The sequence below is a fragment of the Mustela putorius genome, unplaced genomic scaffold (assembly GCF_011764305.1).
Source record: "Mustela putorius furo isolate JIRA1106 unplaced genomic scaffold, ASM1176430v1.1 tig00003845_pilon_pilon_pilon, whole genome shotgun sequence".
In the NCBI taxonomy this organism is placed as follows: domain Eukaryota; kingdom Metazoa; phylum Chordata; class Mammalia; order Carnivora; family Mustelidae; genus Mustela; species Mustela putorius.
The window spans coordinates 60,062,027-60,087,686 of record NW_025421998.1 but is presented as its reverse complement, the minus strand read 5'-3'; the positions used below and the strand labels follow the sequence as shown (position 1 = coordinate 60,087,686).

The window sequence follows — 25,660 nt, the reverse complement described above, 5'->3', positions numbered from 1 at the left end:
AGTGGACTCCATACTGAGTGTGGACCACCATGCAGGGCTCAGTCTCACAACCCTGAGATCATGACCTGAGCTGAAACAGAGTTGGATGCTTAACTGACTGAGCTATACAGATGCCCCAGGATTGAAAGAATTTTTTAAAAAGATTTTATTTATTTATTTGACAGAAAGAGATCACAAATCGGCAAGGGTGGTGGGGGAGCAGGCTCCCTGCTGAGCAGAGATCCAGATGCAGGGCTCTATCCCAGGACCCCGAGATTATGACCTTAACTGAAGGCAGAGGCTTAACCCACTGAACCACCCAGGCGCCCCTAAAATAATTTTTAACAATTTATTTCTTACATATCCCCTTACTCTATTCCAAACATCTTATTAAACATTTTGTCTTTATCCTATTCTTTCCTTATTTAGATATTACTGAATAACCAAAGGACAAAAGTCATCAGGGTTGGTGGCAGAACAAGATAAAACTACCAGATAAGGAGTGGACCTCATCCTGGATTTTTCCTTAGGGATCAGATGGTTTCTTTTCTCAAGCAATATTTTTGGGATAGGAATGTCTACTCTGTGTCAATATTCAGATTACTTGATGAATTTCAGTGACTTTCAACAGAAGTAAACTTTTCTATAGAAACATTTATTACACAGTGATAAGTTGTCTCTGGGTGTGGGCATGTGTGTATCTTTGAGGAGGCAGGTTCAAAACCAGATTCCCATCAAGTCTGGTAGCCAGAAAGTACTGATGTTCAAGGCTGAATCTCAAGAGGGTTGCAGTTGGAGCCTTTTCCTCCTGGTAAAGCAGATGTGACACTTTAAAAGGCATCTGCTACTCTATATTTAATCTAAGTCAAAATATAAAAAATAAGCAAGGACCCAAGAACCTTTGTTTGAAGGATGTTAGTTTGACTATTACAGAAACTGATGGGCATAAAAATAGAAAATAGAGCCTTAGTCCTGTCTTTCAATCTTGCCAGCATCCCAGATGATAAGAGAACTGATTAATGAGGGACTACTGGGGAAAGTTCTCTGGGCTGGTAAGCATTTTTATGAGTCAATATATTTTTAAGTTCATCTCCAAGAATTAATAAACAGTCACTTTTCTCATAGGAATTTTTTTTTAATGTCAAGTAAATGTGAAAGGGCATAAAGGTGTGTTAAATATAAGTGTTGAGAGTACCCAGATATTTATTATTCTGTGTTCTCTCTGTTGGAAGCATTCCATAAGAAAAAAATGATGACAGAATCAAAACAGCAGAAACAAGGAAAACAACCAAAATACGTGTGTGTGTGCGGGGGGTGGGGGGTGTTAGAGAAGGAGGCTTAATTGCCTCTGCAATGTTTAAAAACATGAGACCTCTGATTTGAAGTGAGTTGGTGAATATTTTTAAAAGTCATTTCAAAGTATAGATGATTCAAGCATTAAATCTGGTGACACACGAACAAACGTTAATGCAAACCAACTCCCAGGAAACCCAAAAGCCCTCCGATACCAACACAGCACTGAAAATTCATCATATTTAACAAGGTGTGTCAGAAATAGCTGAGTACTGACCTCCCCAGCACAAATGATCCTCTTGGGACGAGGGGCCTCTTGCTGTAACTGATATACTGCCAAAAGAAAGAAAGAAAGAAAAAGATAATTATGATTAGAAAACTACCATACATACCAAGATGTCTTCAAATAGTCCCACCTAAGTGCCTCTGAAGAACAGCAAAAATTCCAAATAAAAAAAAACAAAGAGGATACAGGCACAGCTTTAGACTGAATAAAGTCAGCTCATTTATATGGAAATTAGTTACCATGCATGTAAACTGGCAAAATTGATTTTTTTATTCTTTTACAAGGCCAATTTAGTTTCATAATTGTTACTGGCATTGTTCATTTTATGGCTTTCTTGGAAGGTAGGATTAAAATTCTTTGGACTATTTTGGAATTCTACCTGCCAGGACCAAAGCAGTAAGACCATTAAAGAGGATTCCTGAATTGAAATGCTCATGTCTCCTGATAAATCAGGAAAGACTGGTGTTAGCAGAGGGGTGCCATTTTCTGAAATGTTACAGTTATGTACCAAGACACCGCTGATTGTGTGAGTGAGGGAAACCCCAAGCCCTTGCTCTTTTCATGAGTTCCATTTTTTGGTGCCTATCACCATGCATTCTCATCTCTGTGACTGGATCCCACCCACTGGCATTCCTCTTTCTTGGGCCCCTTAATATCTTAACTCTCTTATATCCTGCTTTTAAAAAAAAATTTTTTTTAAAGGTTTTATTTGTTTGACACAGAGAAAGAGAGAGACAGAGAGAGGGAGCGCACAAGCAGGGGTAGCAGCAGAGAGAGAGGGATAAGCAGGCTTCCCACTGAGCAGGGAGCCCAATGCAGGGCTTGATCCCAGGAATGCCCAACCAACTGAGCCACCCAGGAGCCCCTTTTAACCTGCTTTAAAGACAGACTTTCAGGCCTGGACATGGAGGTAATTGTATATAAAAATAAAATTTATTGGCCTATTATGTGTGCTTTTTGGGACTCCAACGAGTGATTTTCTACTGCTCAGCTAGTCTGGTTATTTCTCTTAGAGGTAAGCCAACCTATGCTGGTACCTGTGAGTTCTACCTCTTTGAAAACCAAGCTGATGTTATCTTTACCATCTTGAAGAAAGAAGAATTCACTTAAGATGGCATAAATCTGTGAAAAGTTAAAATTCAATCATATAAAATATTTCTAGTAAAGATAGTAACATAAGCAAAAATTTCTGATTCATTTTAGGTCTAAAAATAAAAAATAATGAAGTGAAATACATATGGTCATGTAGAAACAGGGCTGGAAATGATGGGATGTATTTCGTAAGTATAGCTTCTCAATGCCTTAGCTCAACATGGTTATTTTCTTACCTAATTAAGTGTAAACTGCCCAGCTTCCACACAGAGGAGAAACCATCTAATCCTCTTGTAGATGTTTTAATGTGCCACATTTCTAAGTTGGGTTGCCCACACTAATGACGATGCCTGTGCCACTTTAGAATAATTGTACCCACGTATGGCAGGTAGAGACAGAGAAGGCTTCTTGTCAAAGAGGAAACACGAGGAAGAATTGGCCAAAGAAAGAGAAACAATTGTGGGTGTCCCACCAACCATCCCAATAGTGCCCATGCTCTCCTTAAATCAGGAGAGAGGCTGCATGGAACCTTTTCAACCTCTTGAATCAGTCCCAACACCTATTAACTGCTTTTCCTTAGTGTTGCTATTAAGGACTGTCATGAGACCCAAAAAAAAAACAGCTCCTAAAATTGCAGAGTGTTCCAGACAAGGTGAATTACAGAACCCACATCCAGAGAATCCTGCCCCCCCTCTTCTCTTCCCATCACCAATGCCTCGTGAAGCAACAGTTATATGTGGGGGTAGGCTGGACGTCATTTTTAATGCCTCCCTTGGAGGTGACAAAGGAAGTACACGTATTATAAGACAGAAGCATTTGTTGCTAAGTGTGCCTTTGCAATTCATATCAGCAAATATTTGAACATCTGCTACACACCAGTTACCACAGTCAGCATTATGTGGAGGCTTTTATGATGAATAGAGAGAAAGGGGGAAGAGAAGAGAACTAGTGTATCGAGTGCCTGTTGTGTGCCAGGAATAATATTTTATTGAATCTTCAGGAGAATGCAGGAAAAAGAATGTTGTGTTATTATCATTCTTATTTTTTAGATGAGGAAACAAGTACAGGAAAGTTAAATATCTGCTCTGAGGCATCCACGCATCCTTTTGAGTCCAGAGCCCTCCTTATTTTTCTGTGCCTCAGGGCCTTTGCCCTTGCTATTGCCTCCACTTGGATTGCTCTTTCCCAAGAGAGCCATGTGGCTCCCTCTCTTCCTTTATTCAGGGCTTCCCTGACACTGTCTTATGTTTCTTCACAGTACTCATCACTATCAACATATTTTGTTTATTTTGTGTTCATCTCCCTTGGCCAAAGTGTAAGCTTTTTGAGGACAGGGGCTTTGTTCGATCCACTGTGGCACTTTCAGCACCTAGAACAGTGCTTGGCACAGGGTAGATGCTTGATTCCGTATCTGGTGAACAAATGGACCATATCCAATGACTCATGGGTCAAAAACCATGTCTTCAAGGACATTCTGACCCAATGAGAGAGACTTGTGTAGAGAAACAAAACCAGGATGGACCAAATGTTTTAATGAAGGGGAGAGGAGAAAGTGGTTCTTTTTATTCAGGTGGCCAGATAGCTTCCCAAGGGGAGAAGCACAGATCTCTTCTTGAAGCATTAGAGGGTTTTCTGCACATAGAGAGGAGAAGGCAGTTCCAGGTGAAGACAGAGCCCCAACAGGGAAAGAGGATGGTATGTTTATTGATCAGTAAGGGTCCAGCATGGTTGTTCCATCAAGATGGGCAGATGTAGGACGAGGTCACAGAAAGCTAAATCCTGCAGCTCATGCCCAAGGAGCATGGATGATCTTCTGTCTGCAGGGAGGAGGCAGTGACATTTTTTGAGCAGGGAGATGACACGATCTGGTCTGTTTCAGAATAATAATAAGGATAAGACTATTCAGAATAACAGAAGCTGCCATTTTGTGGACACCTACTATGTGCCAAACACCTTATCTACATCTTCTCATTTAATCTTTCTGACAAACTTCCAGGGTAACTATTATTCTGCCTTGACTAATAAAAGTAGTGGAGATGCCAAGCTTTGAAGAAGCTCAAGGTCATACAAATAACATGATGAAATCGAGGTTGAAAGCCTGATTTCCCAGATTCCAAGGTGTATATTTTTCAGCCTTCCAGTAGTTCCCTAAATGACTTGCCAGAGTTCCCACTCAGGCAGCTGAGAGGTCCTGTGTGGGACTGGGCTGCTCGCTGGCAGTGTTCACTCGGACAGTCTGATGAAAAGCCCTCCAATATTTTTTTTTTTTTATAAAGCTCTATGGAGATTCTAATGCTCAGCAGCCAGAAGTGGGGCCATTGTGCTTTGCCTCGCTGAAGGAAGGATCAAGGGAGGAACCTTGGAGGCAGGGAACCAGGAGAGAACAGTATTTTAGTTGTACATCAAGGAGATGTTAAGACAACACTGGTGGCAACGTGGATAAGAAGGTGAGTTGGTTGTGGAGGAGAGGACAGGGCTCAATGAAAGATGAATGGAGGGAAGGATCTTGAAACCATGAGAGATGGAGAAGCCATAAACAATCGAAGAGGATCCAGGTGAAGGAACATTCTGGACAGGCTAAAGTCCATTGCTGCATCCTCTGAGGACTCTCTCAGGTTTAGTAAAGAGCAACGCCATCATTCGCTAGCCTCAGAAACAGTCTGATCCGGGGCAACTTTGAGGGGGTCCCTCGAAGCCTCTCGAGCCAGAGACGCCAGGTCTCCTTCCTTGTCCGTGGGCAGCACACATCATTGACTGACTGCCATTTCTCAGTGAGCAGGTCTCAGGAACCGATCTGTTTGCTGCAGCTCTAAGCAACAGCATTTGGCAACTAGGCACAGAAGCTGTTGACCATCTGGATTATGTGTCTCCATAAAGATAATGAGACAGCAACCAACGGCAATGGTAGCCATATAAAAAAATGGGCCCTAAATCCTATCTTAGCTTCGAGTGAGAGTCTCAGTCCCTCCTTTTCCAGGTTAGCTATAACAAAACCACTGTCCACGGGAAAAAAAAAAAAAAAAACAACCCTCTGAGGCACATTTAATACAAACTGGAACATGTCACATAATCCGAAAGTGTCACTTCTTGAGTTTTTGTTGTTGTTTTTGTTCAACAAACATATTTCACAAGCAAAATGCAATATTCTATGTCACTTCTTGGGGGGTTCTGTGGGCTAAGAGGTGATAGGATGGAATTTGCTGCTGTAGCAATGTTCCAAATGTGTTCCAGGCACTCCCCAGCCCTGGTTGCTCTAGAGCACACGATTAATTCTTAGCACTGGAATGAGCTGTTGGGCAGAGGGTATGGTCACTGGGGAATGTGGAGGTAGAGGAGCTCTTGCTCCCCAAGCAACCTGAAGCACACTGAGAAGCCCAGAGCTCATGGAAAGAAGGTTTTATTTTGTTTTCAAGAAGAAAACTGGGTGCACTCTCCTCTGACAATAATCAGCCCCTCTTCCTGTGGATGCCAAGTGAAAGCTCGTTGCCTGGGTGATGCGGGAGCTCAGTCCACACCCACAGTTCCTGAAAGACCCTTCAGGAATGGCCTCTTCAGCCACTTCTTTCTAAAGAGGGGCATGCACACCCTAGAGCCCAAGCCAGCCATTGGACTGTGACACTGAGCCAGTACCCCCAGTTCACCGCCCATGTCTTTCCAGTCTTCATGGGAAAAGCTCTTGGGTGTGAGTGAGAATTAGTAAGTGTTTTGGAGGTCTTCTCCCCTGAACCCCACCTCCCACCTTCTCACTAACAGAGTGTCCAGTCTTAACGGGGACTGAGTCTCCTCTTGTCTAATGGCACTGTGAAAAACCGAAGTGTGAGGCCATGTAGCCTCAAGATGGTGGGTTTCAGGTGTAAGTGTGCGGAAGAAACACCTATAGCATGTGATAAATTGGAGATCCCCCCCCCCATTTTTCTGATTCAGAAATCTTGGGGGGTGGGGCTAAGGATTTGTTATTATAAATATTCCCCCCAATGATTCTGATTCAGGGGGTCAGTGGAGAAGGGTTTTGAGGTTCTGAACTCCTTTCTAGAAAAACAGGCACAAGTTGTGACTGCTTGACCTACTGTCTGGGAAGGTCTCCTGGAAGGGCCCCAGCATCTCTGTTTAATTGGCACTTGGCCTCTTAGAAAAGAAAAGCTTGCAGAGTATACCGAGGGTGGCTGACTTGTGAACTTCTCTGCTTAGGGCATACAGTTCATACAATTCTGGTTTAAAGTTTCGAATATGGCTTTATTTATTTATTTATTTATTTAAGTGAACTTGAAGATAGCTTTTCTTTTACAATATTGAAACCAAAACTTTTTCGGTGACTTCATCAATGTTTGGGGGTTTAGTCTTGAATATTAAGTACTAGCTGCAGATATATGATATTTGGGGGCAAGATTATTCTTTTGGAAACAGCCCAGTGAGTGACAGAATTCGGCTCTAAGAAAGGGAGGGGAGCAGAGAATTCAGGGAGTTGAAGAACCTCATGTGCCGTCGTGGCGCTCGGAGTCAAAACCCGGACTTATCCATCTCTTTGGCCTCACGACTCTAAACACAGTGTTTGGCCTGGCAAAAACTTAGTATGTATTTGCTGAATGAGTGGTGAATGAATGAATGAACAGTCTACCTTAAATAAAATAGGAAGAGAGCTGATTTTAAGGTTCCTATTCCTCTATATATGTTTTTAAGATTTTATTTATTTATTTGAGAGAGAGCATGAGTGAGGAGAAGGTCAGAGGGAGAAGCAGACTCCCTGTGAAGCCGGGAACCCGACACGAGACTCAATCCAGGACTCAGGGATCATGACCTAAGCCGAAGGCAGTCGTCCAATCAGCTGAGCCACCCAGGCATCCTTTCCTCTACATTTCTAAGCCAGACATTTGTAGTTGCCTCCCCAATGTCCATTTCCATCTTCCCCATTCCAACAGTTCTCAAAATTTTCCAGTTCCATATCTTATATAGGGTTGGATCCTGATTGGTTGAGGGCGGCATCATATCACAACCCTTGGACCACAATGTTGGAATTAGCAAGGGATAAGATCAGTCAGCCCTGAGACTCAGTTCTAACACTTTGCTTAAACGATCAGGAAAGTAAACTGTCGATACTGGTAATCAAGAGCATTGTAATTAACATTAAACCTGAGAAAACCACTATTTAAAGTAGATTATCATCAAGCAGACTAATTTTCTTTTAGGAATAATCATAATTGGGATTCATGCCTCACAACTAGAATCTGATATCAAATAAGTCAAAGTTATGTCCAATAACAGGCAATAAAAGATAAGACATACCTAGACCCTTCTATAAAAATTCAAAATCATAATTCTCAGAATCAAGTCCTATAATATGGTAAAAATGTACTGCCTCCAGCAAATATATGAGAGATTTCAAAGTACCAAATAATCACTAAAGTTTGAAAAAAAAAAAAAGCATGTGATGGAAAAATGTGGCTTCCATAAATGATATGTTAATGAGCTTGACATCAATATCTAAAATTGTCTTTCAAAGGATGGCTTGTGAACATTTCAAAGACAAGAGCTTGCTGAGTCCTGAGGTTCAAAATGGATTTAACAACCAGTTATTTCAAATAAAGCAAATTTCATACTCTGAAATTTTTTGGATGTTCAGTTCAGGAAAATCCTAGTTTTAGTATATTTGGATTTTAAAAAGTATCTCATGAAGCTTGGCAAGACCCTAAGATTCCTTCTCATATTAATCCTCCAAGACCCTATACAAATTTAAACCTCTTCTATAAAGACTTCTCTAATCCCAGGAGGTGGATGAATGCTATATTATTACTAAAAAGCCATTTGAATTTTAAATTAACTGGTTTATATCTGTCTCCCTTACAAAACTATAAACTGGAGGAAAGTATGGATCACAAGTTAGTCATTTTTTACTCCTAATACTTCTCTAAAGACCAAATGAAAGGATGACCATCTTGGGAATAAGAGAGTAGCATGATCTTGGGAATAATATGGTCAGGTGAATTTTTAGGTGGCCCAGCACTGAAACTCAAATAATTTAGTGGTGCAGGACAGCCAAAAGAGAGTTCTTTCTCAGATGCTCTGAATGCCTTTAGGCAATGTGGTTTTGATGCCATGAATGGAACATCTGGTGGCATACTCCCTTCAGTTTTGGAATTAGGCATCACCAGAGGTCCTCAAATACAGTCAGGATGACACTTAGTCAGATGTAATAAAGAGTAATTTCATAAATGCTAATCAGTTTGTATTAAATAGCATTAACTATCCCTTCTGTGTCTGAAGTTTTATGATTTTAGAGCAAATTAAACACACGCGCGCACACACACAACTTGGTGAGACCCCCAAATCAAACTTAAAACCAATACACAAGCGTGAAATTGACATTGTAAACATGTAATTAGCCATTTGTTTCCTACCTTCCTCAGGACACAGAAGCCCTTTTAAGAGATATATTGGGTGGCCCAAGGCCTCTTAGCGAAAGGCAAAATGAATCTGAGCCAATGCCATCTTTTTGCTTCAGTAGAGCTCTCTGCAGTGGCACTCACTCAACAAATATTTATTGGCTATTTAATGTACGCAAGGCTGTGTGCAAAGTGGTGTGCAAAGCACAGTGAGTCATAGAACACCCAAGCCTCTCACTATGGATATTTTGTTGATTTACTGTCAGAGCTCTTCACACTCCATTAGGAAACAAACAAACAAAAACATCCAATTACTAAGTCATTAGCGCTGCCTTTTAAAATGGAAGATCAGAATGCAGAACATTAGATTGGAAGGGCCCTCAGAGACCCAGCACAACCCCTTTATTTCACAGATGGAAGAACAGACTCATGTAATAAGAATGAGGTTCTTCTATATATGCTGACGTGGGAAGATAAAAGCAAAGTATTTGTGAAGTGAAATAAGCAAGTTGAAGGACACCAAGTACTGCATAAACCCTTTTTTTTTTTCAAAAGGGCACAACTGCAAAAATACCTTCGTATAACGCATGTGTCTTTTGAACACTTGGAAGGCTATGCCTTCCAAAACTGACAGAGGTCAGCCCTGGGTAAGCAGGACAGAGATGCGGAATCCAGGATGGGGGCTGGCTGGTCAACCCTGAAACATTTCACTCTCAGCTTTGTGTATTTTGTAATGTTTCTCTTGTATGAAGCTTTGTATTGCTTTTGTAACACATATGTACATGAGCGAGTATAGGTATATATGCGTGTCTGTGTGAATATATATATTTATGTATACAATTTTAAGTGGAGGGCCAAATGGGTGGCTCAGTCGGTTAAGCATTCAACTCTTGGTTTCAGCTCAGGTCATGACCTCACAGTTCCTGGGACTGAGCCCCATGTAGGGCTCTATGCTCCATTGGAAGTCCACCTGGGGATTCTGTCCCTCTACCGCCCCCTCCCCCCATTTGCACTGGTGTGCATGCTCTCTCTCTCTCTCTCTCAAATAAATAAATAAATCTTTTAAAAAATTTAAGTGGAAGGAAAAACGTCTTGAAAACTTGCAGGCTGTGGGTCAGGCTTGCTTCTGGGTTCCACTCTGCATGCCAGTCCAATGCACTCAGAGATGCAGACCATATGTCAAGTTACTGAACCTCCCTGAGCTGTGGTTTCCTTGTATGTGGCCACCGTCGCTTAGGGCTGCGGTGAGAATTTGAGAGCTCAGACACACAGCTGGCACAGCGGCTGGCACGGGGCAGGTCTCACGGGTGGGAGAAACAATGGTAACATCGATAACGATGGTACTAATTACTCTTATGATTGCTGTCCAGACCCAGAGCCTGAACAAGAACACGTGTCCCCTGGCTGTCAGCACAGCGGGTTTCCCACCTACCCCACTCCTTCCCTCTCTTGCTCTTAGAGAATGACTTAGGCAAATGATAGTAAGGAAAGAGAAAATGAGCGTGACGTGATGACAACTGCCTGCCTTCATGAAGTGAGCTGAATTGCTGACTGATGACCAGTTAGGATCTGTATCTAAGGTGCCACCCGTAATGACCATATGTTAGTCTTTGCTATCTATTAATATTTTCTGTGGCCAATGCATATGATATTACAGCTATAGGATGATCAGCTAAGAATGTAATTCACTGGAGGTCACACATTCACCCTTGCTGACCAGCTCTGCAAAAAAGAAAAGACCAACTGCAAACCAAGAGGCGAGGAGTCAGAATGTCTCTTATTTTCTAAGCATTCCTGAAGTGGGTCACAGGCAGCCTGCTCTTGGGGGTCCCGGCCAGGGGAAAAGGCTGTGTGGTCCGCTCTGTCTCAAATCTCTTCTTAGTCAAAAAAGAAAGATTTGGGTTTGCAGTGCCTTGATGTAGGATTGCTTGAGTGCATTAAATCAACGGCAAGAGTTGTTCAAAAGGCAGGCCGACAGAAGACCTCTGAGGAGAGTCTCATTTCAAATACTCACAGTATGATTTCCATATTGGAGGCTGGTATTCTTCAGCATCTAGAATAAAAAAGAAAAGAAATCAGTCTGTCAGCATGAACGTCAAACTGTCAACATGTGTGTTCTTTGGAGGAACAACAGTCTGTCAGCAGTACTTGCGTTCTGGTCCCAGGGGGCCCTCTCTGCTCATTTATGGGACAGTTCCAGCCAGGAGGGAGGAAATACGCATGGCAACCCTCGCAGACCCAACACCACTCTCTTCAGATCACTTACCGTGACAGAAATCAATTGCTTAACCATTTTCATAGAGCCCAGTAAATCAAAAAAGATTTTTAAAGCAATTAACTTGATTGTACCCTCCAGTAATCCTTTCAAATGGTATTTACTTAACTTGGCATAATAAACATATAATTTATCTCACAGTTTCCCATCAGACCTTTAGCCCATTTATTAAGACTTGAGGGCAAGACGTAAAGTGGCAAGTATGTAATATTAAATCTGGGAAGTTGTGCAACTCCACCAACTGAACTCCTACAATGACTGGGTCTGACAGCAGAGGCACCGATGATTCATTTGGAATCGCATTATCTCCTTGAATTTACTCCAGTGTATGACTTAGGAAATTTCTAGAACACCTCTCAGCAATCAGAAGTGTCAGAGTGAAAGAGTGAGAACAAAATGGAGAGGACGAAATTGTTATTCATCAATCTAGAAAACAGACAATGGGAGAAAATCTGCTTGTTCGGTCGATTCAACAATCCCAGTGCTGACAGCTGAATTTATAATTCCGACGGAGTTATTAGAGCTGTCCTGAGCTTGTAGCATAAGGCCTTGGTAAAACGTACTGTAGTTTGTACAGCCAGAGGGGACAATCCTTTCCCTCTGGATATCACAGAATGCTGAGCTGGGGGAACCATAAGAGTTCTCTAATTCAGCACCTTTATATGAGGGAACTGTTTTCATCACCCTGCACCCCCAAAGCATCAGACAGCTATCCTCCCAACTGCCCCGTGTCCTGATGCTACTGTCACATACCACTTTTGTGCCAAGGACTAGATCTTCTCTGACCTCTTGCGCCGAGATAGTTTGAGAATTTTTCCCCTCCCGAGAAACAAATATGCTGTTTGTATAAAAACTAACACAAGAGTGGTGAACTTCCCCAAATCCTACTTAATTATAGCTGTGTAGCTTAAATGAAATTCTTTCACAATTAATGTCTTGCTCTCTGGGGTCCACCGATCACAGAGGTAACTAAATGCCTCCAAATATAGTTTCATTCAAATAACTCCATACTCTTAGGTCTGTATTGTCGGGAACCTACCAATGCATAAACACCCAAACACATGCACACACAAATACAGTGTGTTAATGATGGTTCGCGTTGTTATTCAAACTTAGTTTGCCAATAAAAGTGAAATTTCTTATAGTTCTGCCAAAGTAGAATAGTTTCTTCCAACTGTTAAAACCCAAACAAGCCACTAATTTCACCCTATATATGACATAAACCAGTTTTAATGAATTAACAGGAGTATTTGTTTATAGAAAGCATTCAAATAAAATAAATCAAGTTGCCAAGTCCAGAAAAATAAGGTCTTGTATGTTAACATGTTGATGGCACTTTCAAAAATATTTTTCAAAGAGAAAGATACACACACACAAACCATACTGCACAGAAATGCAAATACCTGAGATGTCATCTAAACAAAGCTATAATGTCTTATTATTTTGGATGAGATTTGTTCTGGCGAGCATAATCCCCAGACCCAAGTCGTGTTCAAGAATGGTCAGTACCGGGGCACCTGTGTGGCTCAGTGGGTTAAGCCTCTGCCTTCGGGTCATGATCTCAGGGTCCTGGGATCGAGCCCCGCATCGGCCTCTCTGCGGAGAGACTGCTTCCCCCCCTCTCTCTGCCTGCCTCTCTGCCTACTTGTGACTGCTCTCTCTGTCAAATAAATAAATAAAATCTTAAAAAAAAAATAAAAAAAAAGAATGGTCAGTATCTAGAGTGCAATTCTCGGCACATTGATGGAAGGTTCCCAAAGAGAAGAAGCAGTCTTCTTTACACAGGTTTTAAATGGAGCTCAGATGCTCCTCTTGGCTCTCCTAAGGTCTTCTGTCATTTTTTAAAAGATTTATTTATTTTTCTGAGAGAGAGAGGGCAGGGGTAGGGGCATCAGAAGAGGGAATGAGAGAATCTCGAGCAGACTCGCGGCTGAGTATGGAGCCTGCCGATGTGAGACTCGATCCCACCAACTGTGATGATGACCTCAGCCGAAATCAAGAGTTGGATGCTTAACTGACTGAGCCAATGATGTGCCCGGAAGGCCTTTTTTTTTTTTTTAAGATTTTATTTATTTATTTGACAGACAGAGATCACAGGTAGGCAGAGAGGCAGGCAGAGAGAGAGGAGGAAGCAGGCTCCCTGCGGAGCAGAGAGCCCGATGTGGGTCATGTGGGATCATGACCTGAGCCGAAGGCAGAGGCTTTAACCCACTGAGCCACCCAGGCGCCCCCGAAAGGTCTTCTTAACTGAAGTCAGAAGTTTAGATTAAAGGATCTCTTCCTCCCTGTCCATTACAGTACTGTTGTTTTGTGGAAAAACAACAACAACAACAAGAATTTTGTTTCATCTGAAACACTGGCCCCTGACTTTATAATTTTCATTTAGGCTTCGCTGTATGCTACAGAAATAATTCACCCCTTTTTAGTTGCTCCTTGTTAGTAATATTACACAGAGGTGAAAAAGGCCGCCTAGAGAGACTGGAGATCACGCTTCCCTGCTTAAAATTCTGTAGTGTCTTCCTTCTACATTTGGAATAAGATATACAAACCTCTTACTGTGGCCCACAAGGTGCTGTGTCATCTAGTCCCCACCGGCCTCTTTGACTTCTTTGCAGACATCTTGTCCTTTTACACATACCCAGACATGCTAACTCTCTCTCTCTGTTCCTAGAACAAGCCAAGCTCTCCCACGCCCCCGGCCATCACCCTTGTGGAGGGCCCACTGCGTCTCTGCATGGCTGACTTGCTCCATTATGTTGGGCTCGGCTCACATGTCACCCCCCGGGGCCTTCCCTGACAGTCTTGTGTAAAGCAGCCTTCCCCCAGCTCTGGTCACTCTCCTTCATAGCGTTTGTTGCCATCTGAAATTATTGATCTGTTGGCTTGTTATCACAGGGCTCATCCCGCTATTAGCCAAACTCCATATAAACAGGCATTTTGCCTCATTCCCTTGTGCATCTGCAGCCCTCACAAGGATGCCTGGCATGTAACGGGCACCCAAAAAGCCTGCGTTAAGTAAGGAAACTCTCAAAGTTCAAATTTCACCTCTGATCAATGACCGGCTGAATAACTCGAAGCTGGTTACTTACCTTCAAGAGCCTCCCGCCACTCATCTTTATAAAACAGAAGAAATAAAAGTGCCTACCTCCCAAACTATCTCTTAGGTCACTGTGGGAATTAAAGGAGATACCAGATTTCAAGTTCTTGGGACAGCGCCTGGCCAATGCCGAGTTCTCGGTGTAGCCCCACTGATGCCCTCATCGTGTTGTTGTCAGTGTTATATCAGCCTGTCCTGGTTCTCTGCAGGTAGTCTCCTGCCCCTAGACCACAGCCTCGACTCTCTCTCTTCTTACCCTGGATCTGGGGCCTGTAATTAAGTTCCAGGGCTGTTGTCATGGAAGGTTTTTCTCTCCTATTAAAGAATTCAAAGTGAGAGGCCATTTGTCATGCTTCAGTGGAACAACTATAATTACCTTGGTCTTAGAGACATGTTTCACAAACCACTAAAGCACAGTTAGGAGACCTCGGTCAAGACACAAGGCACAAAATATTTTTAATATGTTGAAATGCGTCTTTAGCTGCCTCCAACCCTACCCCACCCACGTGCACATTTGCCCCAAGTTCACATAATACTTTTCAAAGCTCTACTTCACACTTGGATAGCCTGACACTTTTTTTAATCCCCCCACCCCCAAACCGGGAATAGGTTTTCTAGGTCATTTGGTTCACCGTCCTCATTTGGCAAATGAGGAAAATGAAACACAGAAGCGATCAAGTGGCTTTCTCAAGGTTATAGAGCAAGAGCAAGGCCCAAGTGAGAGGAGAGCCACAAGCTCTGTCTTCCAAGTTTCTGACACATCAGCCATCCTGGCCAGACACATTCACCCCATTTACATGTATTGAATCAGGAAAAAAAATATGTTGCATAACAGGTTTGTTACTTTGACTCTTGTAAAGCTTGAAAGACTAAATAAAGGGGGAAAAAAAGAGCTGAATGAAAGATTGACCTCAAATCGAAGGGTGGGCAGCATTCCATCTGTGTACAGAACCCCATCAAAGAATTACAGTGAGGGAGGTGTAAGGTACCAGAACTTTGACACCATAAAGCTTAATACTTGTGGAAACTGTATTATTATGTTAAACGTCTTAGAGAAATGAGTACGATGCAGAAGGAAGGGGGAGGACGTAGAAGGGAAGAAGCTCCGTGTTTTAAGAAAACAAAAAACAAAAAACTATCACTGAACCCAGAAGACAGTTACACACTTTTGGAAAAGAACAAAAAGGGTCAAAAAGACTTAGAAAATATATTGCTTAAAAATATTGACTAATTGGCATCGGAACTTTTTTAAAAAGTATGTAAACTCTTGGACTTGGCGATTCTATCCAAGGGAATTTAGCCTAAGGCTGTACATGAACACGTACAGGTAAATACATGAACAAGGTGTTCATTGCTGCTTTGTGAACAACAGTGGATCTAACTGTTCAGAAAGAGGAAGTGGTTAAATAAATTATCCTATAATAGAGATGTGAAAAGAATGGTGTGGGTCAGAGTTTCGTGGTCAACAACATGACCTCTGGAGCTAGACTATCTAGGTTCAAAACCTAGTTCTGTCATTTACCAGCGGATTGACCTTAGCCGATTTATCTCATCTCTCTGTGCCTCAATTTTTCTTATCTACAAAATGGGAGTAAGAATACTGCCCAACCTACAGCATGTTGTGAGGAGAGCATGGGCTAATATGTATGAAGTACTTAGTCTGGTGCCTGGAATGCAGTAAACTCCATGCTTGCTATCATTCTCTCTCTTTAATGACATGGGCAAATATTTATGGTAACATTGAGTAGTAAATCAGGTTACAAAACAGTCTATTAAATATAGTCCCAGTTTCAGAAAAAAGATATGCACTTAGAAATGATCTATAAGACTATAAACCCAATTATTAACAGTAGCTATACTTGATAGTGAAAATACAGGTGATTTCTACTTTTCATTTGCTCACCTGCATTTTCTAATTTTCTGATCATATTGTTTGTGTAAAAATTTAAATAAATGAGAAATAAATTCATTGGAATGCTAGGTTGTTTCTCTATCTCTTTTTTTAAGATTTTATTTTTAGGGCAGCCTGGGTGGCTCCACTGGTTAAGTCTTGGACTCTTGGTTTTGTTTCAGGTTGTGATCTCATGGGTCATGATCTCACGCGTCCTGATATCAAGCCCCATGTCAGGCTCCCACTGGGCTGGGAGTCTGCGCTTTGCCCTACTCAACTGCATGTCCTCTCTGTCTTTCAGATCAATCAACCAATCAATCAATCACCACCCTGGAAATAAAGTAGAAGAAAAAGACCCAACCAAAATAATCCTTACAATAACACAGGTAGCGTATAGAGTTTTAGTTCAGGAAGAGTTAAGAGGGAAGGCGAAAGAAAAGACACAAGGGCTTCTGTAGCAAAAGGTCATGTCCAATCCCCTTGGCCCTCTTTTAAAAATTTTGTGAAATCAACATTAATGAGCAATTTTAAGCAGGCTGGGAAGCAGAGATCTCCTCTCATTAAAGAGGGGGTGGAGGGAGAGGGAAAAAAAGATGTAATGCTTAGAAAATGATCAAAATCTTAAAAAAGTAGATCCTAAGACCACTTGCATGAAATAATCTATAAAGAATCCAAACATATTAAACAAAAAGCAAAGCAAAGAAAAGCTGGTTAAAGGGGCCTGCGTGCTAAGACTTTAAAGTCATCTCAAAAACCTTCTGTGCTGAAGTAACTCACCCTGAGAAGACGCATTGCCATCCTGAACTCTCGGGGAAGGAAGAAGAATTGCGGTGTCAGGGCATGGAAAGCTTCTCCATGGCTGAGGCCCAAGGAGAGGACAACAGGGGCCATGGAGAGCATGCACCATAAAAACTCATCTTTCTCGATCAAAAGCATCACAAAAATAACTTACCATCTCTACTGTTTTTACTGAACTTAAAAAGGAATACACACCTACTGTGGAGAAACAGAAAAATTCCAACAATTGAAAAATGTCTATCTTAGAAAGCCGCCTACCTCAGAAAAAAACACCATTGATCGATTTATGTGACTCTGTCTAAATCTGGCTTATAAATGGCTGGAATAAAAATTTTTTTAAATGGTCTTCCATCACATACTTTGTTCTGCAATTTGCTTTTGAATTTCATGATATTCCTTTGGCATCTTCCCACATCAGTATGCAGAGATCTGTACTGGCATTATTATTATTATTATATATATATTTTTTACATGTGGCTTGGTATTCTACTCCATGAGTAATACCCAAATGAATTTGATTCCTTTATCACAGTTTCCAAAGGATGAACATTTAGGCTACTTTTAATTTTCCATTACTAAAAACAAAGCTGCAATGATATGTTAAATCCTGAGTAAGGGTCTTTATATTTTTTGTTTCAAAAGCTGTTAAAATAGCCTTCCACATGGCACCAGGGCAGCTCAGTTGGTTAAGTGTCAGACTCTTGGTTTCAGCTCAGGTCATGATCTCAGGGTCATGAGATCAAGGCCAGTGCTGGGCTCCGTGCTCAACTTGGAGTCTGTTTGAAATTCTCTCTCTCACTCTCCCTCTGCCATTCCCCCTGCTCTTTCTCTCTCTCTTGCTCTCTTTTGTAAGTAAATTTTAAAAACTGGCCTTCCAAAGTTGTATCAGTTGGAACTCTCAGCAACGTGTGAACGAATGCCTGTATCCCCATACCTTCACCAACACTGGCTATCACCAATATACGTTTTAATTTTTGTACATTTAAGACTCAGTGAGAAAATACACAGATAAGCCTAAGTGTGCCTTTGCAGGAAAGCAAATGGAAGCCTGGAACGTTCCTCAGAGTGAACCTGTGGAAACATATGGCCATGGAGTGAGGTGGAAACACATTAATCCCATTCATTTTGGTAGCTGCAGTTGGAAGGCTCTATTCTTCCAGGCCTCTTCAGCTCCAGAAATACGTTGACTTGATGCAATCACCTGAGGAGCAAGTGTAAAGGAATCTGGGGACTGATTAATGAAGAAAATTTAGAGAATGCCATGTGCTACACTCGAGTAAGTGACAACTAAGTAGGAAGCCCTTGTAAACCTCAAGAAGAGCCAGATTCCTTTGGTGGGCTCAGTGGCGTGTGACTAGATCAACAGAAAAACACATGTGGGGCCTCTGGAAAAGGCGAGCAGTCAAAGATTCACCAATTTAGAGAATGTTCTCCCAGGAATGTTGGCGAGGACCCATCCTTAAGAATCCTTCAAGCAAAGCTGCATAAATTACTATATGGGGGCGGAGGGGGCATCACTGGGAATAGAGGGCCATCCCCTCGTCCAGAAGGGCCAGGTCTCAGCTGTTGTTCTTGATTTCTTGATATACACATTTGTAAATAGGCTACAGGTACGGAGCATCTTCTGGGGAAGTTGGGTGGAAAACAGCTTTCTCTATCAGACATGGGACAGCCTCACAATGAGATCAACAGTATTTGCTGGGTGATTAGCTTAATGGGCCCAGAAAGGGTTGGGATCCAAATGAAATTGAGCAATGATAGGATGAGCAGGATGCCACATTTGTGCCCACATTTCAAAATGCCCCCAACAGTCACATCATGCCCAAAAGCTTGAGTCTTCAGAACTTCTGTGGAAGCCAGAGCATGTAGCCTGTGGCTGTGGTCTTGTCAGGCCATTGTGGCCAAACAGGGCCACACCTGAGCTGCGTGATGACCTGGAGATCTTCCTAACTGGAAATGTGGAGGAGCTGTCTTTCAGATAGCTTTCTCGTTGTCACACTGCCTAGGGAATACAGAAACAAGTGTTCTAATGCTTGGCACCTCTACAGGCTCCCTGCACTCCCCTGAGAAATTGGACATCCAGGTATTCACTTTGAAAACTGCTTGCCTGGGCAAAGAAGGAAGGCCTGGTCTGCATCTCACTGTGGATTGTACGTCAGGGATTTTTGTCACTGATTTAGTCCTACTTGCAGAGAATAATTAATAAGACAAATTCTTAAAACTAAAAGAAAGTAGTAAGTTAATTTAATAAAATTCCAGACACTTGGCTGGGCCCCAAGGACAAGGCTAAGCTGAGATTTTTCTGAAGATGATGAAGCTACTGAGGGCCTTGGGCTGGAGACTGTGGTCACTAGAGGGCACTGGGGCCACGTGGAGCTTCAGTTCTGGGCCAATGTTCTCTATGCAGAGCATGGTGAGTGTCTTTCATTCAACAGGTATTTACTGAATACAAACAGTGAGCCAGACCCTGGGGACACCTCAGTGAATGAGGCAAGTAGGCTTCTGGAGCTCTGCGGGATCTGGCCCCTGGCCACCTCTCCCTGGTCATTGTTTCTCTCTTCTCTGGCTCACTACACCTCAGCCACTCTGGCCTTTCTTTCCGTCCTCGAAACCATCAAGATCATTGCCCTCTTAGAGATCTCACACAGTTTCTTCCCTCTGATTTCCACATGGCCAGCCTAATTATCATCTGGATCTCAGCTTCAATGTCTGGCTCCTTGGAGATATCTTCCTGGACCATCTTATCTAAAGCTGTCTTTCAGATAGCCTCTGGTTCTTTGCAGAGTCTTTTTACCATCTGAACCATTTTTACTATGTGCTTACTTCTTTCTTTGTTCAGACAGACAGTACTATGAGAGCAAGAGGCTCATTTCTCTTGTTCTCTGATGCCTGGGTCACCATTAGCCTATTGAGTACCTTTTGTGAATTAGAAAAAGGCACCCCTTTCAAGCAGGCTTGGCGATAGCTTGGCAGCTGGATGGCACCTTTGTGTGAGAAGATGCTTCTTCTGGGAGGCAGAGCCCTGAGCCAGAGCACATGGCCTGGTGATGGGAGTCCAAGCTGGGTTCAGCCCCAACTCATCTCGGCTGGGCATAGACAGCACAACAGGAATGGCCCTAAATGTTGTATCCCAAGGTATACAGATGCTCAATAAACAGTGGATGAGTGAAAGACAGACATTGTTCCCTGACTCAAAACTCACATTCCATTAAGGGATACAAACAAATAGAGGCAATCCTCCAGCAAGAGGTTGTATAGGAGGAGTGTCTATGGCAGAAGCTCCCAACCTTTGGCAGCTGATTGGGGCTAGGACAGTAAGGCCCTTCCCATGCCTTGGCCAATACCCATGGCCTTGAGCATCCCTGTTTAGAGCTCCTTCAAGAGTAGTCCCAGGGCAGTAGAGTTTAACTATCAAGGCTTATGGGCTTCAAAGACTGAGAGAAGCATAACTAACTGTCAGTACCATAGCAAATTACACCTAGTCCAGGAGATGCTGTTTTGACCAGACATCTACTATAGGAGCCAATGGCAAGGAGTTTCTTTGTGAACAAATGGGCTCATGGAGTATGATTCACAGACCAAGGAATGGCCTGGAAGGACCAGAGGCAAAACAGAACATGGCATGGACAGCTAGAAGTGGTTCAGTCTGTTAGCAGAATCACAGGGACTATGGGGTGTGTGTGTGTCTGTCTGTGTGTCTGTGTCTGTGTGTTTCTGTGTATATATGTAGGGTTCAGAGTAGCTAGGAATTAGAGAGATAAACGTGCCAGGTAATTAAGGGTTCTTAAAACCATGCTAAGGGCTTACCTCTGTTTTAGAGGGAAAGGGAAATAAAAGCAGGAAGGACACAGCACCTAATTTGTACTTTCAGAAGATGACTCCAGTTACAGTGTGACACAGGACTGGGCAAAGAGAAGACGGAAGGGAGGGAAGATAAGGGGGGAAATGAGGGAGCTGGGCAGGTGACACTAGTGGTCGAAATTCGAGTGGTGACAAGGGAGATGGAGAAAATGGGGTGATTCAAAAGGTGTTGAGAAGGTAGACTCCACAGGACTTGGTGATGATCTGGTTGTGGACAGAGAAGGAAAAGAGAGAAGAATCACACTGGTCTTGAGCAGAAGAAGACAAATGGTTTTGGCATAAGCAACTGGACGGAGAGTGATGCTATTCACAGAAATAGGGCAGACCAGAGCAGAAGCAGGCCTGGCAGATGGCGACGCACTTGGCTTTTTCCCGTTGGAAAGAGATGCCCATGGGACAGCCAAGTGAACGAATCTAGGAGGCTTGGAGTTCAGAAGAGAGAACTGAGCTGGTGATCTAGAAATGGAAGCCCCAACATGCTGCTATGGCCATTCAAGTAGATGACGTGACCTCGGATACACATTCAGAGTGAGGACTGAAGGCACTTTACAGACCCCCACGGAGCACCAACAGTTAAAGCTTGAGAGGAAGAGGGGACTGACCAGAGACCAGAGAGATAAGGGGAAAAGCCACAAGATGGGCTGACATCAAAGGCAAGACCAGGGACACTTAGAAAGGGAGAAGTGGCCAGTCATGTCGGAAGGTGTTTAAGCAAGATAAGCATAAGGACCCACTGCTTCAGCAACAAGGGGGTTTTGGAGGACCGTGCAATGCAGTGTGGGTGGGTGCAATGGGGTAAGTGAATGTGAGTGTTAAATAGAATTTGTGAGTATGCACAGCTCTTCTGGGAGGTATGGCTGTGAGGTGGAGGTGAATAGCTCCCTCCAGTAAGGGGCCGGGCGGAGGGCCAGGGGAAGTGAAAGACACAGGAGCTGTAGTTTGAGTATCATTGGATATCACCATCATTTACTTCTTGCCAAACCACTTGCTTATCCCAGGCCATCTTCTCCCTTGGTGCCCTCTCTCCCTACTTCCTTGCCCAAAGTTTCTACAAAATGCAGGTTCCTCCAGGCAGGATGGAGCAGCTTTCTTAGTGGCTAATTTCCTCCTTTATCATTCCTCCTCTGCTATTTCTTTAGAGACCACCGCACACCCACTACCTCCTTTCAGCCTAGAGGCCTGTCTCTCCTCCCACAACCCCTGCCCCCACATTCTCCCTTCCAGCATCTGCCTGCCTCTTTACAAATTCTTTTCATCAGAGGAATTTCTTCTTGGCTTTCCTCCAGAAGCCCTTTAGGGCATTCATTTATTCAGCCAACAAATATTTACCTAGAGCTTACAGCCTACTTGGCACAAAGTAGTACACTAGGCACTGGTGGAGCTATGAAGGCGAGATGCAGAATCCGACCAGAAGGAATCAGTTAGGAGGTGAAATAAACACATCACTTCATTCATTCATTCACCAAGCACGAAGTGTTGGTGTCCGGCTCCTGGCCACATGTGCACGTGACCATGGCACAAGGTAGAAAAGTGACACGTTATATAGCAAGGTCAGACTGAAAAGTGCTGTTGGAATGAACAGGGAAGAGGGATTCTTGTCAGTCATCTCTTGACAATTCTTTTTTTAAAAAAAATATTTTATTTATTTGACACAGAGAGAGAGAGTGCACAGGTAGGCAGAGCAGCAGGCAGAGGGAGAAGGAGAAGCAGACTTTCCAACAAACAGGGGGCCTGATGTGGGACTCGATTCCAGATGACCTGAGCCAAAGGCAGATGCTTAACTGACTGAGGCACCCAGGAACCCTCTTGACAATTATTCTTATATTCATCTCCTTCCCGAAGGAGGCATATCTTCTTCCTTAGAGACTAGTCAGCTATACCTCCAGCCAGCTCTACTCCTACCATTCAGAGGAGACACTTTCTTCTCCTGTTGTAATACTATCTTTTCTGAGTTCACTGTGGGCACTGGTGTCTCTTCGGATAGCTAGTGGTCGTGGCAGTGACAGACTAAATTCTCATGAAAGCAGCTCACACATCATGGTCCTGGCAATGAATGTCACTACTGGCTAGGAAAGAAAGATTTCTTGGCCATATTATACTCAGAGTCAAAAAGAGGAAGGCCTAGTGCAGAGAAAGAAGAGGAAGAAAGGTCTTCTACCAACCCTGGAAAGGAATCTTTAAGTGCCTGGTACATTCCAGATTCTGAGGTGGGTCCTGTATATGCCTTCTCTCACATCTTCACAATTTTCCTCAATCATCTCTCCACACGTTCCCCATCTATCTACTCACCCACCCATCTATCCATCCATCCTTTCAGCAAACACTTCTGTACCAGGCGCTGTGTTGCAGGATAAGGACGCCGCCATTAGCAAGGCAAGCCCAGTCCCTGTTTCGGGGGTGCCTTCAGTCCAGCACGGAAGGCAAACGTTAAACAAGTCATTAAAGTAAACTATGGAAAGCGGTATAATAGAGAAAACCTCCACACTCTCAGTTTCCTGGGTGATGTGCCATGCTCCCCCATGAGTCTTAGTTCTCTCATTTGGAAAGACAGAGATTGGGCTAGAAAGCCCCCAGGGCCTCCTGGTGGACAGCCCCAGGACTCCCTACGTTCTCAGTCATGAAGCAGCTGCCATGTTGCCACCCTGGCTTCTCTGATCAGAGCTGTTCAGTTGACGTGGAGGTCAAAATCTAAATCCCGAGGAAACTAGAGGACCCTTCATGTGCCACGGAACAAACCCTTCACATGCCTTATATAAGTGGTGAGGAGTAGTCTAGAGAAGCTCTGCTTTATGCCCCAATATACCAGCTCAGTGGGGGAGGGGGGCTCCTTCTCCACTCCTGGCCTGGGAAGGTCCCTCAGCAAGTGAACCCTTGGCCTCTATCCGGGCCTGTATTGTGTCCTGGGGAGATGGAAGTGATTTATCTCTTGGCTTTGTGCCAGTGCTTGGGAGCACTCCCTGGCAGGTGGAGGGCTGCCTCGCAGGTGTTCTGGCTCTGTGGCACCTGGGGACAGGTAAGCCTGCTAAATGCTGGGGTTCCGTGGTTAGCAGGTCAACCAGCTAATGAGCCTCCTGTCTGCCCTTGGTAATAGAAGTGACATTTTAGCCCATGTCTATTTTTTTTTTCTGCTCGTTTACAAGAGGACTGCTAGATAATGGGCCTCAAGCAACCTGCAACGGAAGGCAGGCTCCATTTTCCTAATGAGCAGACCTCCCCAAAAGTTTCTGAATATTTGCCCTTGTAGAGATAGCAATGAAATTATCAGGTGTCTACTTGTAATATTTAATTCATTCATTTGATTACACATGCATATTTAAAATCAGGTACAATACGATCCACCAATTTAGCAATACTGCTTTTCATCAGTTTGCGTTTTGTGGAACAATTCAAATTTTCCACATGGATCTTTGGCACTTTGTGAGTCACCTAAATGTTTTTTCCCAAAGCACATCATACGGTTTTCTCATTAGCCTTTTCAGAGTAAAAACTGTGAAAGTCCATGCAGGCTGCTGCCCCTGGACAGCTTCTTGGCCCTGCCACACGCTCACGTGACATGCGAGCAGCTCGCTGGCTTTCCATTCGTCCTGCAGGTGGTCTCCATGGCACACCCACAGAGTCTCGCTGCCTTTTAAAGTAATCTTTAAAAAGTCTGTGGTTGGAAAATAGGAAGGTGCTAACAGGAATGAGGTGACGGTTCTGGAAATCTCTCTAAGAAGTTACAATTGAAAGCCAGCACCGTGGGGCCAGGGCCCAAGCCTTCCCTGGAAGAAACTGTCCCAGGAGGAGAGCTGGGCTCTGAGGGTCAGGAGGGCCAGGGAGATCTAGTTTTCACTGTATACCCTTTTATATCCATGGGATTAGCAAGAAAAAGAAAAATCTTTTAAAAGGTTTATGTACAATTACATTTAACATCCGTAATTGTGAGTGTATCTGGGGCAAATTTCTTAGCCTCCTTTTTATTTTATTTCATTTTTTAAAAAGATTTTTGTTTATTTATTTCCAAGAGAGAGAGAGAACAAGCACAGGCAGAGTGGCAGGCAGAGGCAGAGGGAGAAGCAGGCTCCCACTCCCCCAGCAAGGAGCCCGATGTGGGACTCGATCCCAGGACGCTGGGATCATGACCTGAGCCGAAGGCAGCCACTCAACCAACTGAGCCACCCAGGCATCACTTAGCCTCCTTTTTTAAAAAGGATTTCATTAGGTGACCTCTATAAGGGGGTAAAACTATCATTGATTATGGCAATTTCAGGTCTGTATGTCTTTTCCAGACAGTAGGTAGGTGTTCAAAATAAAGGAATTGAGAAACCCTACAATACAAGAGATTTGGTATAAAATAAAATTTCAGATGACACTCTCCTTTCTGAGAGATAATTTTGGGGCTATATCATAAACATAGACATAGATGTTTTAACCACTATTGAAAGGTTTTCTTTACACTATGTTCTTGCATGTTTCATGTATGGCCTTATTTTATATTCATAACAAGTTTGTAAAATAGATATTATTAGTCTCATTGTATTGGTGAATAAACAGAACCACGAGGATGACCAGAGTCACAGGGTTAAAGGTAGTAGAACTGAATAGTCATACCTAGGTCTGTTCAGCTTTTTCCACTACAGAGTCCTGCTTCTCCTACTGAGCCCTGCTACATTCTGATCCTTCGTAAATATTGTTAACATAGGATTCCCCAACAGCACTGAAAGATGGGCGT

General features: G+C 43.2%; 1 protein-coding gene across 2 annotated transcripts in view; it reads right to left on the bottom strand.

The window, feature by feature from the left end:
• The window catches only part of CHN2 (chimerin 2), a 295,981-nt gene that overhangs the window by 136,176 nt on the left and 134,145 nt on the right, over window positions 1-25,660 (bottom strand). For both annotated transcript variants that reach the window (XM_045062830.1, XM_004762561.3), the window contains exons 2-3: window positions 11,042-11,080; window positions 1,550-1,605 (exon numbers count right to left, since the gene is read on the bottom strand). In XM_045062830.1, the coding sequence (XP_044918765.1) occupies window positions 1,550-1,605; window positions 11,042-11,080 (95 nt within the window). The remainder of the gene's footprint in view (window positions 1-1,549; window positions 1,606-11,041; window positions 11,081-25,660) is intronic.